Below are 16,963 nucleotides of genomic sequence, written 5' to 3'. Positions count from 1 at the left end.
TATTCATGAGAGACAGAGAGAGAGAGAGAGAGGCAGAGGGAGAAGCAGGCTCCCAAGGAGCAGAGAGCCCGATGCGGGACTCGATCCCAGGACCCTGGGATCATGACTTGAGCCGAAGGCAGACGCTTAACCATCTGAGCCCACCCAGGCACCCTATTCAATTTTGTTTTTTTGAGGGGTTTTTTTGCATACCTTTTAATCAGTCTTTGTAGTTTCTGACATTATTGTGAAATCTAGAAAGGCCTTCCCTATTCTATGAATGCTTGCTTATTTCCTTCTAGGACATGTTAATGTTTTTGGTGTTCCCATTTTAATCTTGACTTCGTTTTGAGATGTTTGAGTATAGCCTGTTTTCCTCCTGGTCAGAATTTCACTTCAGCTGGATTAGAACTTAAAGATGAGGAAATGATCTTAAACTTCACTAGAAAGAATGAGCAGATTAAGACCATCAGAGGAAATCTGGAAAGGGAGAGTTTTGACTCAGGGGGAGAGTTGGATTAGCCACTTCATATTTAAAACAAGTAGTTGAAGTAGTGAAAACAGTAGGACTGGTTATATAGAGAAGTGGTGTGTGGATGCCTTGAGGGGATCTGGGGTTTGCATGCATGGTGACTGTTTCATAAAGGCCGCCTCACAGAGCAAAGGGGAAGGAAAGGATTCTAGTACAGTGATTAGCAGTAGTAGAAAAAAAAAATCAGCTTTGAGCCTTGCCTAGTTCATATACCAAACAGATTCCTATTAAATGAAAGGATTAATCTGTACATACACATAAATAAGACCAGGAAATCCTATAGCCACTCTTATCAAACCTCTCAGAGGGAGATGCCTGCAATGCCCTTCTAAGCTAAGAATTTAGAAGGTAAAAAAAAGTTGTTTTTTTTTTTTAAATCATCTGTATGTTAAAAAAAACCTTACATAGCCACAATGGAATTAATAGAATAGGAAAAATACAGTAAAAACAGTTTTGAACTTTGTAGATAAAAAGGTTAATTTCAAATTTAAATAGACATCCGAGAAGCAAAGTAGATCAGTGGACAATGGACATGAATAGACTCCACAGAGGAATTAGGACTTGCACACAAATATATGGAAATATATTGTTTCGGTAAGAAATGCAGGTTTATACAGTAAGATTTAAGTTCTTTTGCCAAGTTTTGGAAAATTGTTACTAACGTGGTCACAGGTTGGGGAGCTGATTGGTGAAATGATTTTGTGCAGTATGCCTGTAGACCCCCAAAATAGCCACACCATTTGACTCAGCAGTTTACTGCACAGTTAACTTGGTTCCTAAGACGGATCCTAAATACGGAAGAGATTATTTGCACGTAGATGTTCGTAACAGAGGTATTTATAACAGTGACAATTGAGGGAAAAAACCTAAGTACATAAAAATGGCTGCTTAAGCTGGTGTATCTACTTCGGTCCCACCTTTTACGTTTTGACTTTAAAAACGTGTTACCAATGAGGCAAATTGTGTAGGTAGGCAGTGATAGGAACTAGAAAAACCTACGTAAGAGGCTAGAAAGAAATGCTGAGTGTACAAGGAGATGGGATCGTGGATGACTTAATCCTTTAGCTTCTGTATGTTTCGTAAGGTGGTTATAATAATTTGATGGTGGGGCCTTGGAGGTGGGGCATCTAATACACGTGAAGTATTCAGTGGCTTGCTTATTTATTTTGCTCCCGACCTTCTAATGCAGACCAAATTGGCAGCATGAGACAAGAAGATCTTCTTTGCCGTCCTTTGAAATGCTGGGCTACAGGGAGGAGGAGGACACTGACGCACAGCTGTCCTCGAGCTGCGGGGAGTCGGCGGATGCCAGCGCTTGCAAAGCGGAGGGAGGTCTCAGTGACGCTGTGTATGCCGTGCCCCACAGAAATCAGGTGCCGCTCACATTCCAGAATGTCTTCTGCACCCTCTTTACTTACCGCAAATTGTGTAGAGTGCATCAGTAAGGATTTTCTTTTCTCTCTTCTGCCTTTAATGGCTCTTGTCTGGGGGCTGATTTTCTGAACAAGGACAGTCTCATTTTTTTATCTGGTCAGGCCACAAATTTCTTTATTGTTATTTATTTCTTTATTGTTCAAAGACAGGGCCTTCAGAGACGAAGATAAACATCTTCACATTCTTAATGTAGATTTCCAGCCAGTGCTAAGGAAACCTGCTCTTTTCTTTGGCCCCCAAAGCTACTTTTCCTGTCACTTTTCCAGTATCAACAAGCATGTTGCAGCCTTTCTTCAAATTCATGTCCAACAAGAGGAATATCGTCATTCATCTCAGTAGTAGAGGACATTCTTTGAGTGCTTACCGTACGGGAGTCTCTGTTTCAAGCTCTTGCGCGCCATTAGCCCCCACGGCCCCGTCACACGGGAGGGACCGTGGGACAGAGAGGTTGATGGAGCCCATTCCTGCACCAGTGCCCGAGCTGCTCTGGTTTCAACTCTGTGCTCCCTGGGTTCGGGAAACTAGATAGTGCTGTTTCTTCAACGGCAAAAGACAGCACCGTAATTTCTTTTTCTTTTCTCTCTTTCACCGTCACTATAACATGTGTTATTCATAGTGACGATATTATAGATTTGCAACATCAAATGATATTCAGAGTGATTATATTTCTATTGAGTACCCCCCACTGTATTGAAACATATGTTCAGTGGTCCTAGGGAGCTTAGTTTGAGGACTCCTTCTGTGAAGTAACCGTCACTTTCTAACACATGCAGACTGTAACATGCAGAGTGAGGTTTCTCTACAGCAAGGAGGCTGGAGCAGGCAGGTGGCAGCCGAGCCCAGAGCAGGTTCTGCCGCGGGCGCAGGGGAAGTCCCTCTGCCCCTCAGTCTGCATACTTTCTGGCTAGTATTTTGCACGGAGGTTACAGACAGAGTTGTTTATCACTCAGCTATTTTGGAAGTAAAGCTTGCTACCCCCATTTCCCATAGAAGAAAGAGATTATAGTAACCTGAACAACCTCCTTTGTCATTCGCAGGATACATATTTTATTTTGTAGGCACGTCTGTCATGGTGGCTTCAGGACCCATGTGCAGTTGGGAAATTTTGTTTTAGTTTAAGATATGAAAGGTAGAGCAAGACAACTAGCAATATCAAGGGTTGGTGAGGTTACCGTCTAATGCCGGTGGGTGTGTGAGCTGGTACCACCACTTCGGAAAACTGTCTGACATTTCAGTTTATATTAAAGCTGAATGTCTATATTTTCTATAACCCAGCAAGAAAACAAATGGAAAAGTAGAAAGTAATATAACACATTAATATTCTCATTCTCCAGATGAGCAACTATTGACAGCTTATCTTTTCTTGTTTCCGATTTTTTTAAAAAGAAATGAAATTATAGTTAGGGTTGAAATCTTCTTTGTCTCCCTCCCTGAAAGGCCATCTGCTCTTGGATTTGGAATACATTCTAGAAGTCTGTGTTTTTATTCTTTTACCACAAATAAGTGTCAGCAATTACAAATACAGCACAATTTTTTTTTTTTTTAAGATTTTATTTAGAGAGCGAGCGAGAGAGAAACAGCATGAGAAGGGAGACAGTCAGAGGGAGAAGCAGGCTCCCCGCTGAGCCGGGAGCCTGATGCGGGACTCGATCCCAGGATTCCGGGATCATGACCTGAGCCGAAAGCAGTCGCTTAACCAACTGAGCCACCCAGGTGCCCCTACAATTTTTTTTTTTTTTTTTTTTTTTGGTAAACAGGTCATCATAGTGAACCAGTCATTCCACCTCTTGGCTTTTTTCACTCAGCATTGCAGTTTTGAGATGAATCCATGGCACCTTTTTTCCTATGCCCCTACCAATGAACATTTGGATTATTTCCTTGCATATTTGGTCCATGAACTATGTGTGCTGGGTCACAGCAGATGTTGCCAGATTGTTCTCCAAAGCAGTTTTTGTCCTTTTGCCTTCCCACCAGCAGTGTATGCATGCCAGTCACCCCATTTCTGTTCATCTCAGCCAATAGGAATGCCGTCCCTATACAACCCAGGAGTCAGAGGTGGACTTTTACGAACTGATTGTAAATAGGAAGGACTTATCAGAGTCTGTACCTTGTCCTGGCCAGTTGCAGATGGCATGAATGAAAGGGCCCTTTAAACTGGAAAGGGATTTTAATTTCCCACAGTCTTACCATTAGGTTTTTGGGAGCAGGGGTGGGGAGAGGGCTCCAGGGGTGACACAAGAGGCACAAGAAGGCACATTGACATTTTCTGAGCATTTAGTATAGGCTAGGCAGCTTATATGTACCATCTCATTTACTTCACACCCTCGGGGTTAAGTGTGTGAAGAAACAGGGTAAGTGACTTGCCCAACCAGCCATCCAGGGGCAGAGGCAGGATTCAGACCAGAGCGACCAAGTTTCTTTGTTTAGAATTAAAATTTGTGTTTATTGTCCTTTTGCCTATTGAGACTATTTCTTAGACTGGCCAAATATTCTCAAATTGAAATGATTAAAGTATATACCTTTGGGGAAAATGGGTGTGTAGATCCTGTAAGAATGCTATTTAATTGCTCGATGGCACCAGCTCTGAAGGAGATACTGCCTGTGGGGTACATTTAATGTCAAAAAGTAAACTTGCCTTCTCTGTGTTTACTATAGACATTCTTTAATCTGAGGTAAATAATTTATAATTTTCTCCTTCGTGCTTCCTTTAAAGTAAACAATTTTCAAAGCTAGAAAGATAAGGAAACAGAGCGACCCAAATCGGGCGATTTGGACTTAAATCTATACCTCATGCCTCTCTCTGTGTTTCAGGGTAGTTGGGCAAACATCTTCATGTGAAGTGTGCACCCGCTCAGAAATGGCCTAACATGGAAAGCAAGTCTTGTTTCCAACAGTTTTCTTATTGGTGCCACCCAAAAGTAAGGCTGGAGGGGAAGTGGGGGGCATGAATTTGTGGTCAGTTCACGCGATGCTGGCGTCCAGTGGACAGAACAGTGCCATGGGCATTCAGAGACCTGGGTTCAAGTCCCCGCTTCTCGACTTCCCAGTCGTATGGCTTGGGTAAGTCAGATAACCTCTCTACACCCAGAAAGGACTGTGTTAGGGAGGACACTCTGGGTAGGTTGGTAATTCAACATACAGTGATGGAGCATGCAGTGAGGACCTGGCATTGTGCTGGGTGCTGGAGAAGCTGTGTAAGACAGAGTCCGCAGTCACACGATCACCAGTTAGTCAATCACAGTTACAATAAATGTTACATGCGTGAGACCATGTCGGCGGGGGCCATAACCTTTCTGAAGGGACTGCAGAGAGAGACAGCAAAGGGATGGGAAGGAGCTCTGGCCCCCTTGCTTTTCCCTTTGAGGTCACTTGATTCTTCTGCCTGACACCTTAGTAGGGTCGTTCATTATCCTGAGTTCAGTAACTTCACCAGAATTCACTGCGGTGTGTGTTACTATCTGTCCTTTTTTCCAGAAATTTAGTTTGTTATTTAATTCTGCAGACACAGGTTTTTATATCCCTTTTTTGTTTTCAGGGAACATTTCCTCCCCTATTTTGTTTTATCATCGACTAAGCTTATCTATTTGTTTTATTCTCCTTGGGGAACATGAGTTATACTTTGTCAGCTGTCCTTTGTCTTCCATGTCTGTTCTATTTTCTGTAATCACTTGTCCCTCTTTTTTCTTTGCAGTGTCACTTTCTGTGATTTGCTCTGTGTACCCTCCTCATCTCTTTGTCACTGTGTTATTGCTTCTAGTATAGCTTTTACCTTCTGTGTGTGGTTTCATTTTTCCTTTTGGTTTTTAGTTTTACCAGTTTATTTTTAACATCTTTTGTTGCCTTGTCACTTTTCTTGGTCTTCTGTATCTCTTTGGGTTCTTGATGTCAGTCTGTGCTGTCCTTCATTTCTTGGAGAGAATAGAAGCTGGATTCCGGACAGTAAAGGTGGGTTCTCCATTGGTGTCTCCCTTTAGCTTCTTCTTCCCTCGCTTCTGCTGTGTGGGGATGATTGTACTTTTCCTGGGCCCATCTGCACCCTTGCTCTCATTGCACCTGTCAGAACATTACTGTGGACCTTTATAATTGTGAGGCTTTGTGGTTTTTCAAGCATCTGCATGCCTGAAGTCTGAGGAGGTTTGGCAGCTTTTGGCTTCTCTCTCCATCCCAAATTTTGTTGATTTGGTAGCTGTTTTCTGCCCAGTGACTAGGTTTTCTTTTTTTCTCCCCGCCCCCCCATTCTGTTGATTGCTTTCAGTAGATTTTAAGGGAAGAGAGTGTAGTGTAAATGCCTTGTTACTATTTTTGAATAGAATTCATGAATAGAATGTTACTGAAGCTCTCCTGTCCTTTTTCTTGCTATTGTGTTTGTGGCTTTGCAGAGCATCTTGTCATAAAGTGCCATACGTTCACTCACTTGTCCATGTATTCATCCAACCACCTACCAACAAACTGATATTTGAGTGTCTGCCATGTGCTTGGATGGAGACCCATGCAGGGGTAAACCAGTCCTCTCTAGAATCTTCCGGAGGCCAAGACATAGTGGACATTCTTTTGCTACTCTTGAGGATTAGGAATGTCCCCTTTCTGTCTCCCTAGTTTTCAATTTCTTTAAATTTTTCTTTTCATTACACAGGTAATGCGTGAATATGTGTTTCTTTTTTTTTAAATTTTTTTATTGTTATGTTAATCCCCACACATTACATCATTAGTTTTAGATGAAGTGTTCCATGATTCATTGTTTGTGCATAACAGCCAGTGCTCCATGCAGAATGTGCCCTCCTTAATACCCATCACCAGGCTAACCCATCCTCCCACCCTGAATATGTGTTTCTTATAAAAGCTCTGCATAGTGCACAGAAAGCATGAGCTTGTCCTGAAACCTGCCATTCCTATTCCAGTCCTCCTCTTCTCTCCAGGAGAAGCCTCTGTGGTCACTTTGATATCTGTGTTGGGGTTTTTTTGGCTGCAGAAATGGAATAAATAAACATAAGGTTTAAATAGTAGACCTTTAACTCTCTGACCTAACAAAGTCAAAAGGCAGGAGATTCTAATATTGTTTCAGCTGCCTATCAAAGGCTGCTGCCTGAGATCCCCTTGGCCTCCTCCTCCTCATGGTCACCAGTGGGTGCAGCCGCTCCTGATCCCAAAGCAGAAAGGAAGAAGTGGTGCAAGGATCTTCTCATTATGCTGCTCTGTATTTATTAGGGAGAACATTTTTTTCTGGAAGCCTCCCAGCAGAGTCTCATTGGTCACATGGCCACCCCTTGACTGGTCACTGGCCAAGGGGAAGAAGATTCCCATGGGTCATACCCTGGGGCTGAGTCCATGTGCATCAAACAAAATCAGGAATCTCTTAGCAAGGGAGAAAAGAGGGCACCGATTACTGAGCAGGCAATGTAGCAGTGCCTGCCGTGGCTTGTCTCCTGTGGTCTCTGCATTTGCATGTCCATGTCCAGGTGCAGATAGAAATACCTCCGTCAGTCTCTGTGCATGGAGATTATTGACTCTGCTCCACCAGTACCAGCACCTCTGCAGGAGCCTCACCCTCATCAGTAGCAGTAGAAGGCCAGCATAGCAAGGAGGGCACCACGTGGTCACTCCAGCCAATGTGCAGAAGCCACCGAGAGAGTGAGCTCTGCCATCTTCCAGTGTGGGGTCTCCTTCATGCAGCAGGCGAGGAAACACGGATCCCCAAACCCTTAGTCAAGCATGGTGTTGGACCTCCGGAGGCCTTCTATCTTGCACGTCAGAACTGCCCCTTCCAGAGTTAGTTCTTGGGAGCACTTGACTGGCTCAGTTGGTAAAGCATTCAACCCTTGATGCAGGTTTGTGAGTTTGAGCCCCACGTTGGGCATGGAGCCTACTTAAAAACAAAAACAAAACAAAACCACCCCAAAACCAGAGTTAGTTCTTGGTTCACTGCAAATTCTTACCACACTCTTGACTTTACCCTGAGATGGAGATAGCTGGACCCTCCTGTTGCTCCGCCTCTGATAACATACGATGTATCTGGGGTGGGGTTCTTACCTTAGCATCATTGGTGTGAGGAGAGGCATCCGGGAAGGTGGCCACGCCCCATGGGCTGGGCCCTGAGTCATTCGGGTTCATCTCTGCTGGAGGCCAAGGAATAGCGGGGACTCCACCCAGGTAGTTGGTCTCCCAGCCCCCAAACTCTCGAAGCTATAAGAATCCACACTTGCAGGGCGCCTGGGTGGCTCAGTCGTTAAGCGTCTGCCTTCGGCTCAGGTCATGATCTCAGGATCCTGGGATCGAGCCCCGCATCGGGCTCCCTGCTCGGCGGGAAGCCTGCTTCTCCTCTCCCATTCCCCTGCTTGTGTTCCTGCTCTCGCTATCTCTGTCTCTGTCAAATAAATAAAATCTTAAAAAAAAAAAAAAAGATTCCACACTTGCAGCTTCCTTGCTGTGTTGGCAGGTTTTCTCCTCCAAGTAATAGAAGGTTTCTGACATCGCTGATCTCTTGTGCATGTTTTTGAACTTTATATGCGTGAAATCCCAGAACATGTCTTCCTTTGCATCCAACCACATTGTTAGGTGTGTACAGGTTTAAAACTGTATCTTCCTGGTAAATTGGATATTTTGTCACTATAAAGTGAACCTTTTTGTCTCTAAAAATGTGTTTGGTTTTAACATCTATTTTGTATGACATTTTCCATGTTTCTTCTGTTTGATGGTTGTATCATCTGGTTTTTTTCCATCCTTTAATTTCAACCTTTCTCTGTCCTCATGTTTACCTGTGTCTTGTAAAGAGCATATCGTTTTTTAAAACAAGTTCACTGAGATATAATTCACATACCACACTACTCCTTCATTTATCACTGTAGCATATAGTTTTTTGTTAACCAGGTTTGACAAACTTTTCCTTTGTCTTTTTACTGAACCGTTTGGTCCTTTTATATTTAAGGTGTATGTGGATATATTTGAGTTTAACGTTGTCATTTCAGTTTTTCTATCTCTCCCCTTAATTCTTTTTTTTTGGGCGGGGGGCTTCCTTTGAATTGATGATTTTTTCAGTTTGATTTCTTTCCCTCTACGAGGTTGCAAATTATACCTTTCTTCCCCACCTACAGTTACCCTAGGTATTATAGCATGTACATTTTCCTCTCTCAAATCTGGGGTGCTAGACCACCCAGGAAGAGCGTGAAGGAGCCGGGCACAGGTGCTGCAGGCACGTGCGGACAGGCCATTCCTAGCACCTCTAACGTCAGCGCTGCGGCTGGTTTGGCCTGCTCCTTCCTTCCATTTCTTCTTCAGGTTTTGTTTGAATTACCAAGGTAATTTTTATATTCAGAAGTATCTGGCAGTTTAAAAAATATTTTACATTCAAACTTTTAAATTAGAGAGGTTTTTAAGATATGGTCACAAATTCTTTAGGCTTATTAATCGGTGTATTAACTATACACAGAGGTACATAGACCATAAATGTGCAGCTCAATGAAATTTTATAAACTGGCTACCACTCAGATTAAAAAGAAAAATGACATTACTAGTACCCCAGAAGGTTCCCTTTGTGACGGAGAAGAGGTCACTGCTTCCCCAGAGTTCACCACCGCCCCGACTCCCAGAGCTGATCAGCTCTTGGAGAGTCACCTTAGTTTTGCCTACTCTGAAAGCGCTGTGATTTTAGTCAGGACAGCCTGTATCGTTTGGAGCGTTTGAGGGTCTGCAGTTGTCGTGTGCCGCGTGCTCAGTTCACTGTCCAGGCTGACAGTAGTCCGCTGTGCAGCGCTACCGTTCGGGGACTTCCTCGTTTTCCTGATGCTGGATGTTGGCTTGTTCCGTCTGGTGCTCTTTGGACAGGGAGCTGGAAAGCGCCATGTGTGCACGCACGTATTTCCAGGGCGCCCGTACGGCGCGTAGACACCGGCGTGTGGCACAGCTACAATCTAGGGCCCGTATGGGCTCAGCCTTCGCCCTCGGAGACTAGCAGAGAGGGCGATATTTGAGGCCCCTTCGCACTTGCCCATTTCCTTGATGGGAGTCACTTAATAGACCTCTGACGGGGTGAACCAGGCAGTTGGTTCCCAGGAGATAAGAGTGGAGAAGTCATTTTTTCTTCCTTCAGAAGCTAAGTAGAGTGGGAGACCCGTGCGCCCTCCTGAGCGGGGTTACCCTGGAGCCCTGTTCCCAGAGCCCGGTGGGCCTAACAGCCTTAGCTCTCGGCTTGGAAACGCCCCTTCTGGTGGACATCTTGCCAGTCAGTGCCGCCAGTTCTCTGTCAGCCTTGGGAATGGCCCTCTGTTTGCCCACAGCACAGCCAGGCCCGGCTTATCACATAAGCAAGACTTCACTGAAGAGTCAGGATAGCAGAAGGGACAGCAGCCCAGAGAGTGCCAGTCATGGCTTCTTGTACAAGACCTGGTTCACTGCTCTTCCCCTCAGACAGCCTCTGCCCCAGTGGGACTGTCTCAGGCTCCTCACGGGGAGGTCTGTAAGGACCAGCTCTGCAGCCCTGCCACCATCCAGGGTACCTACGTAGGACACCCTCACAGGACAGTGGCGGGGGGGTGGGTTCTGTTCCCTCAGGAAACAACATTTACACAACTCATACAGATGGCAAACTTAGCAGACCTGGCAGGCCTCGAGCCCACACAGTGACCTGGATGAGGCTTCTCCCGGGGCAGCTCGGCAGTTCTCGGCCCACATAGGGATGGCTAGCATGGCATCGGTACCCGGCTAGAGTGCTCCTGGGTGCTGTGCTGAGCGGGCTAGGTGCAGCCCCCTTTCCTGGGCTGGTCCCTGGCAGGAGTGAGGAAGGCAAGTGGCTCAGGTGACATGGCTGGGACGCAGAGTTCTACTTGGCCTAAGCATAGCTTGGATGGCATTGCCTTTGCTACCAGGCTTTTCCGGAGGGAGCTGAGGTTTCCTCCAGCCCTGCTGGGTGTGGTCCTTTTGTGTCTCAGCGGCAGGTGGCTGTGGAGGAGGTATGAAATAAGACATTTGAGTTTGGTAGGAGGAAATTTGATACAGATAACATTTATCACATGTTCTTTTGTCTTTTGTAACAAAAAGGTCCCACTGTCACATGGGGTGGACAGGGAAGATGACGAAAATATTTCTGACCAGGATGGGTTTCCATGCTCGCCTCTTACAACACAACGTACACAAGAAAAAGGTAAAAAAAAAAAAAAAAAAAAAAAAAAAAAAAAAAAAAAATATATATATATATATATATATATACACACACATATATATATATAAAAGCATTTTGTGGCAATAAATATTGGTTAATTTTTTGAACATATAGCCATTGTAGCTCCACACCATGGTCCTATGATTGTAAGTGGGAATATTCTGAGTTCTGTTTTCACTGGAGAGAAGTTAGTCCCTGGCTGCTTGCCTGGATGTTAGGTTGTCTCTAACGTATCAGGCGCTCACTTTAGAGTCCATTTTGTCCGTTCTGTCAGCCATGAGAGGGCACGTGGCGGGGAGGATCATGGCTTAGGCTCTATGCTCTACACACTCCTTCCCCGTGGCTCCAGAACAGTTGTCCGCTTCCTAAGAGGCCGCTTCCATGTACAGGTGAGGACACCCGGCACCCAGTGGGCACTGACAGCTGCTTTGTCAGGACGCTCAGAGCTGCTCAGGCTCACGGGGACCAGTTGGAAAACAGAATGCCGGCCCTGTAATACCTGGACCAGAAAGCACCAGCTGGTTAGGTGGCATGTTTTATCCCTGTGGGAAAATCTATATGAATATTAAATTCGTGTAAAAAAAAGTCTCTTTTTAAATTACAGAAGTAATACTTTCTCACTGTAAAAAAACCCCAAAAACCCTGAAATGCTGAAATACATAAATGCACGTAATTGTACTGTCGTAGATAATTGTAACAATTTAGGATGTATGCACGTGTAACAAACACATCATTTTGTTACCTGCCTCTTCTCTTACACACACCCTGAATATCTCCCTGTGTTTACACATGTCCATCCGTTTTCTAACGTCTGTGCTGCCCATGGCCTGGTGTGCTATTGTGAGTCAGAATCCAATCAGAAGACAGAAAGCACATGGTGATCTGAACAGGGAAAGTTTAATACAAAGAAGCATCAACTTTCACGGTTGCCTGCGAAGGGCTAGAGAGAAGTCTAGAGGAGACAGCTGTAGCAGAGAGAGGGAAGAGCCGCTCTCCTACACTTAACGCATACATAGGGCACCCAAGGGAAGAAACACATTTGGAGGGTCACCCAAGGCCCAGATGCAGTGCTGGGGATGGCGTCGCAGTGGCCCACGGGCTAGTGGAGAAGTTAGCTGTGTCGTGCTAACAGAACTCACCGGAAAGCCGCCCTATCCAGGGGAGTGCCGGAAGAAGCCACCCGTGGGAAGTGCTGGCTGGCCATTTAGAGAAAGGGAAGTGGGTGCCCGGGCGTGGTGGGGGAGGGGGTGGGGTCGGGCGGAGAGCAGAAAGGACAGAGAGAGGGATGGAGACAGCCCTGGGATGAGGCACCCAGGCCTCTTCCTCCTCCGTGTGTCTCCCGCGCCCTCTGCTGGTGAAGCTCATCGTTGCGCCCCTGGCAAGGGGCAGGTGGTGCAGGTACACAGGTGGAGGGGGAGTGCGGCTGAGAGGCACACTGCTAACAGGAGCCTGGAGCACATGGTTGGGGAGGAGTCCGGCCCCTGCAGTGGCTTTTGCTTTGTGGTGGGCATTAAAAGCCTCTGGACACTTGTGGAAAAGGCCCCACGCCAGCCCCCAATTCTAATGCAGTGGCTCTAGGCTGGGGCCCAAGGTCTGTGTTCTTAACAAGCACTTTGGAAAGTGTGATGTGGGTGATCCTTGGACAACACATCAGAATCTCTGGCTTTTAGTGGTTTGGTTCTCGACTCTGTCATTTCCAGGTAACGAGAGGCTTTCCTAAGTTATTTAACCCCGCCTGTGCTCAGTCTGAGCGCACCTCTCATCAGATTCTTACAGGGATTAAATTCCGTCACAGTGGGAAGCACAGCCCCTCCATAAATGCTGGCTGATAATCCTGTCTAAAGGCCAAAGCTGTGAAGCTCTGTGAGCCCCGTGCGCCCTCCTGTGCCCTAGCAATAATTGGCCAAGGAGACCAGAGGCTGAAGTCGTTTGGTCGAGATACCAGTCCCTTGGTCGGAGCTGCCAGATTCATGGACACTGTCCCCTGCCTTCCTCTGATCCCAGTCATGCCCTCCCACCCCACTGTGCTTTCTCTTTCTCCTCCATCACCCAATTTATCAAAAGACAGCTCTCTACACACCTTCTCCCTTCCCTCATTTGACAGCGCCCCCTGAACCCACTGCACTTTGGCTCGCTCCGTCTCCATGACTCCCCCAAGCCGCTGACCTTCATCCTGACAGGCACAATGGATGATGTTCTGGCTTCATCTTCTGTGGCTTCTCAGGAGCCTCCACACAGAGGATTGCTCCCGCTGTCTTAAAATCCATCTCCCTCTTGGCTTCATGACATCTCGTGCTCCTTGTCTCCTCGTGCCTCTCTGGGTAACCCTTCTTCATCTCCTTTGCAGGCTCACCTTCCTCTCCCTGCCCAGTAAATGTTGGGGTCCCCAAGGCCGGTCTAGGCCCTTTGCTCTTCTAAGTAGTCACGCCCTGCTCGCCTGCTTCCAGGACCCTTTGTTGTGTGTTACACCCAGCAGATATATGGGTACATATGGACTGCCCACTGTCTCTTCCTGTGGTAGCAGCCAGAGAATCTTGTCAAAACACGAAGTAGTATCTAGTAGTATCCCTGTCTGCCCCCCATGGGCCCCCACACCCTTTTTACTTAGATCTCTTCACTGGTTTCCTATAGCCTACCAGACCTGCTGGCCATTCTCCAGCCACACCGGGGTTCTCTTACTTCTTCAACTGCATGATGTTCCTTTCTGCCGCTGGACCTATGCACATGTTATTCTCCCTCCCTATCCTCTAATGTCTATTATACATAAAGGAGGTGGAAGGAGGGGTTGTGTGTTTGACTTTTTAATGTTTTATATGTTCAAATATATCTGAAAGGAAACATACCCAGTTGATAACCATGGTTACCTCTTGGGAGGGGAAAGGTTCAGAGGATTAGGATCATGGGGGAGTTTTGATTTATCTGTATTACTAGCATTTTTGACAGCAAGACTGTGCTCACATGGTGTGGCTTCTCTATGAGGATGGGGGTGGTGCCTAACGAGGCATCCTGTACACAGTAGGATGCCCAGGATGGGAGACTTTTGCTGTTATTTGAATAGTTTATACCACTTGTCTGGCAGACTGTAGAAATGAGAAGGGCAAGGAGTCTGGAAATGTTTTTGAGAAATGATCAATGAGAAAACAGGAAATAAAATATATACCCAGAGCCCAACGTACTGTACATACATTAAGTACCAAAGTGAACTTGGGTGATGCCGATTCTGGCTCTTTTTTCTGAAAAGTTGATGACTAAGATACAGTAGAGATGATGATTTTCTTTAGAAAACTAGGTGAATTGCCTTTTTTTTTTTTTTGATATTTTATTTATTTGACAGAGAGAGACACAGCAAGAGAGGGAACACAAGCAGAGGGAGTGGGAGAGGGAGAAGCAGGCTCCCCGCTGAGCACGGAGCCCGATGTGGGGCTCGATCCCAGGACCCTGGGACCATGACCTGAGCCGAAGGCAGACGCTTAATGACTGAGCCACCCAGGCGCCCCTGAATTGCCCTTTTTAAAATGTTTTATCATGAGACCTTATAAACGTACAAAAGTAAAGAAAGTGGTCAGCGGAAATCCCGTGTGGCTACCACCCACCCTCTATTGCCAGCAGCATTTTGCCATTCTTACTCGTGAATCCCCTGCCCTTCCCCAGTTTTATCTGGTGAAGAATTTAAGGCGAGAGACATCCAAGAGTTCATTAAATATGAAGGCAGTAGGTCTGATGCAGAATTGTAAGATACCAAAGCAAAGACTATTGCAACAATAAATAAACAATAAAAAAAAGAACAATAAATAAAAATGCAAAATCTTGGGGTGCCTGGGTGGCTCAGTCATTAAGCGGCTGCCTTCGGCTCAGGTCATGGTCCCAGGGTCCTGGGATCAAGCCCCGCATCGGGCTCCCTGCTCAGTGGGAAGCCTGCTTCTCCCTCTCCCACTCCCCCTGCTTGTGTTCCCTCTCTCGCTGTGTCTCGCTCTGTCAAGTAAATAAATAAAATCTTTAAAAACATAAAATAAAAATAAAAATGCAAAATCTTTTTGTATCAATTTAAACATTTGCTCATCAGATGCTCACCTACTGTGTGCCAGAGATGACGGAGCCATGGGCCCCTCCCCTCCCATCCCATTTGCAGGGCAGGACGTGCAGCTGGGGAGCTGTAGTCCGGGGCGGAGGCGCATGGCAGAAGTAGCACAAAGGCCAGGAGAGCAGTCAACATTGCCGGCTGGAAAAGGTGGCAGGTAGAGGAGGCTTTGTTAGGCCGTATTTGGAAAGACAAGGCAGGATTTCAATGGGTGTGCCAGTCTAAATTGCCCCAGAACATTTGATCAGATGTTTAGTTGCAGATAGTGGGGCAAGATGACATTTCGGTCAAAAATGATTTCTTCAGTGGTTATCGTTCAAGTGTTGGTACAAATTGTAATGAACCAGGAAGTAGATTTACAATCTTTTATGATTTTTGTCCATGTTTCTGAATTCTGTTGGATTTTGCATATTTGTTTCTAATTTATTTTCATCCAGGTATTTTTGCTCTGTAAATTGACTGTAGAAACTAACAACAACCAACTTTTCACAATGACAAAGGGCACAAGGCACACTAGGGCATAAGATTACCCTCCTCAGGGAGTGCCTTCATCCCGAATGTGTATTTGTAAATGGAGAATAACTGAGCGAGATTTGTTTGCTTTTGTATCGCCAAGGTGGTTTGCTTCAAGGAACAACTATTTGTCTGACCAGGTCAGATGCTACTTCTAGGCAGAGAGGAGTGGAGCTGTGGCATATCTGGGGAACAGCGGGTGGTACATTTGGGGCACATTTGGGTAATAGGGGATAGGGCCGTGTCGGAAAGGCAGGGAGGGCTCAGAGTCACTCCCAAGGACTTGGCCCTGGTTCTGTAATCATGGGAGCTACTGGAGGTGCTCCCAGATTAACAGAAGAGAGACGAGCAGTTCAGTCAGGCCCCCTGCCTTATCCGGACCAGCTTGCTGTGTAACCTTGCGAAGGCTGTCCCCACCTCGGGCCTTGTTCAGCTCATCGGTAGCAGGCAAGTTCCTATGATCATGCTCTTCTGAGTTGTCAGATGTCTTTATCTGCTTTAAAAAAAGTTTTCTTCTCTCTTTTTTTTTAATCAGATGATAAACATTCTGTTCTGAATTTAAAGGTAAGATTCATTTTTTAAAAAACCAGTTTTCTCAATAAATAGAATTTCCGCCATAATTTAAAAAAAATTTTTGTGATTTATTGAGGGAGGGGGGACACCTTGCCTTAAGAGTCCTTCCCCATTAAATGTTGTGTTGTTGTTTTTTTTTAATACTTTTGAGGGGCACCTGAGTGGCTCAGTTGATTAAGTATCTGACTCTTGATTTTGGCTCAGGTCATGATCTCAGGGTTGTGAGATTGAGCCCTGCATTGGGCTCTGCACTAAGCACAGAGTCTGCTTAAAATTCTCTCCCTCTCTCTCTGCTCCTACCCCCCCCAAACACGTGTGTGTGCACATGCGCCTGCATGTGCATGCACTCTCTCTCTCAAAAAAAAATAATAAAATAAAATACTTCTGAAATATGAAGAAACTCAGATTTTCCATAGTTTAAAAATGAATGTAATGCATTGAGTGGTTAAAAATCACATATGTAATTTGCAGAATGAATAGACTAACAAATTTGCAAATGTGGAAATAGTTTTTTCCCTTTTTTTGCAAACACGGAAATAGTTTTAACTTAGGTTTTAATCCTTCAATGTCATAGGAATTTAAAAATTAAAGATTTCTCAGTAGAGTTCATTGATAACCTTATTTACTTTTTCAGCAGAAATTAGAACCTTAATATCAGACCGATGTGTAATGGAAAAATGAACGATGTGCAATGGAAAATGAA

General features: G+C 45.4%; 1 protein-coding gene across 5 annotated transcripts in view; it reads left to right on the top strand.

Moving 5' to 3' along the window:
• CEP89 (centrosomal protein 89) overlaps positions 1-16,963 on the top strand; it is a 74,470-nt gene that overhangs the window by 8,652 nt on the left and 48,855 nt on the right. For 3 of the 5 annotated variants that reach the window (XM_045891217.3, XM_045891216.3, XM_064581920.1), the window contains 3 exons: positions 1,701-1,884; positions 10,976-11,078; positions 16,223-16,251. In XM_045891217.3, coding sequence (XP_045747173.2) covers positions 1,701-1,884; positions 10,976-11,078; positions 16,223-16,251 — 316 coding nt within the window. Of the gene's footprint in view, positions 1-1,700; positions 1,885-4,756; positions 4,864-10,975; positions 11,079-16,222; positions 16,252-16,963 lie in introns of those variants that run through there. The other 2 variants (XM_064581921.1, XM_064581919.1) reach the window with 2 other exon arrangements.

This window comes from Mirounga angustirostris, unplaced genomic scaffold (genome assembly GCF_029215605.1).
Source record: "Mirounga angustirostris isolate CCGP_5_RB_7025 unplaced genomic scaffold, mMirAng1.0.hap1 SCAF_16, whole genome shotgun sequence".
Lineage (NCBI taxonomy): Eukaryota > Metazoa > Chordata > Mammalia > Carnivora > Phocidae > Mirounga > Mirounga angustirostris.
Note: the sequence above shows the minus strand (reverse complement) of the source record. Positions and strands in the feature narration are given on the sequence as shown.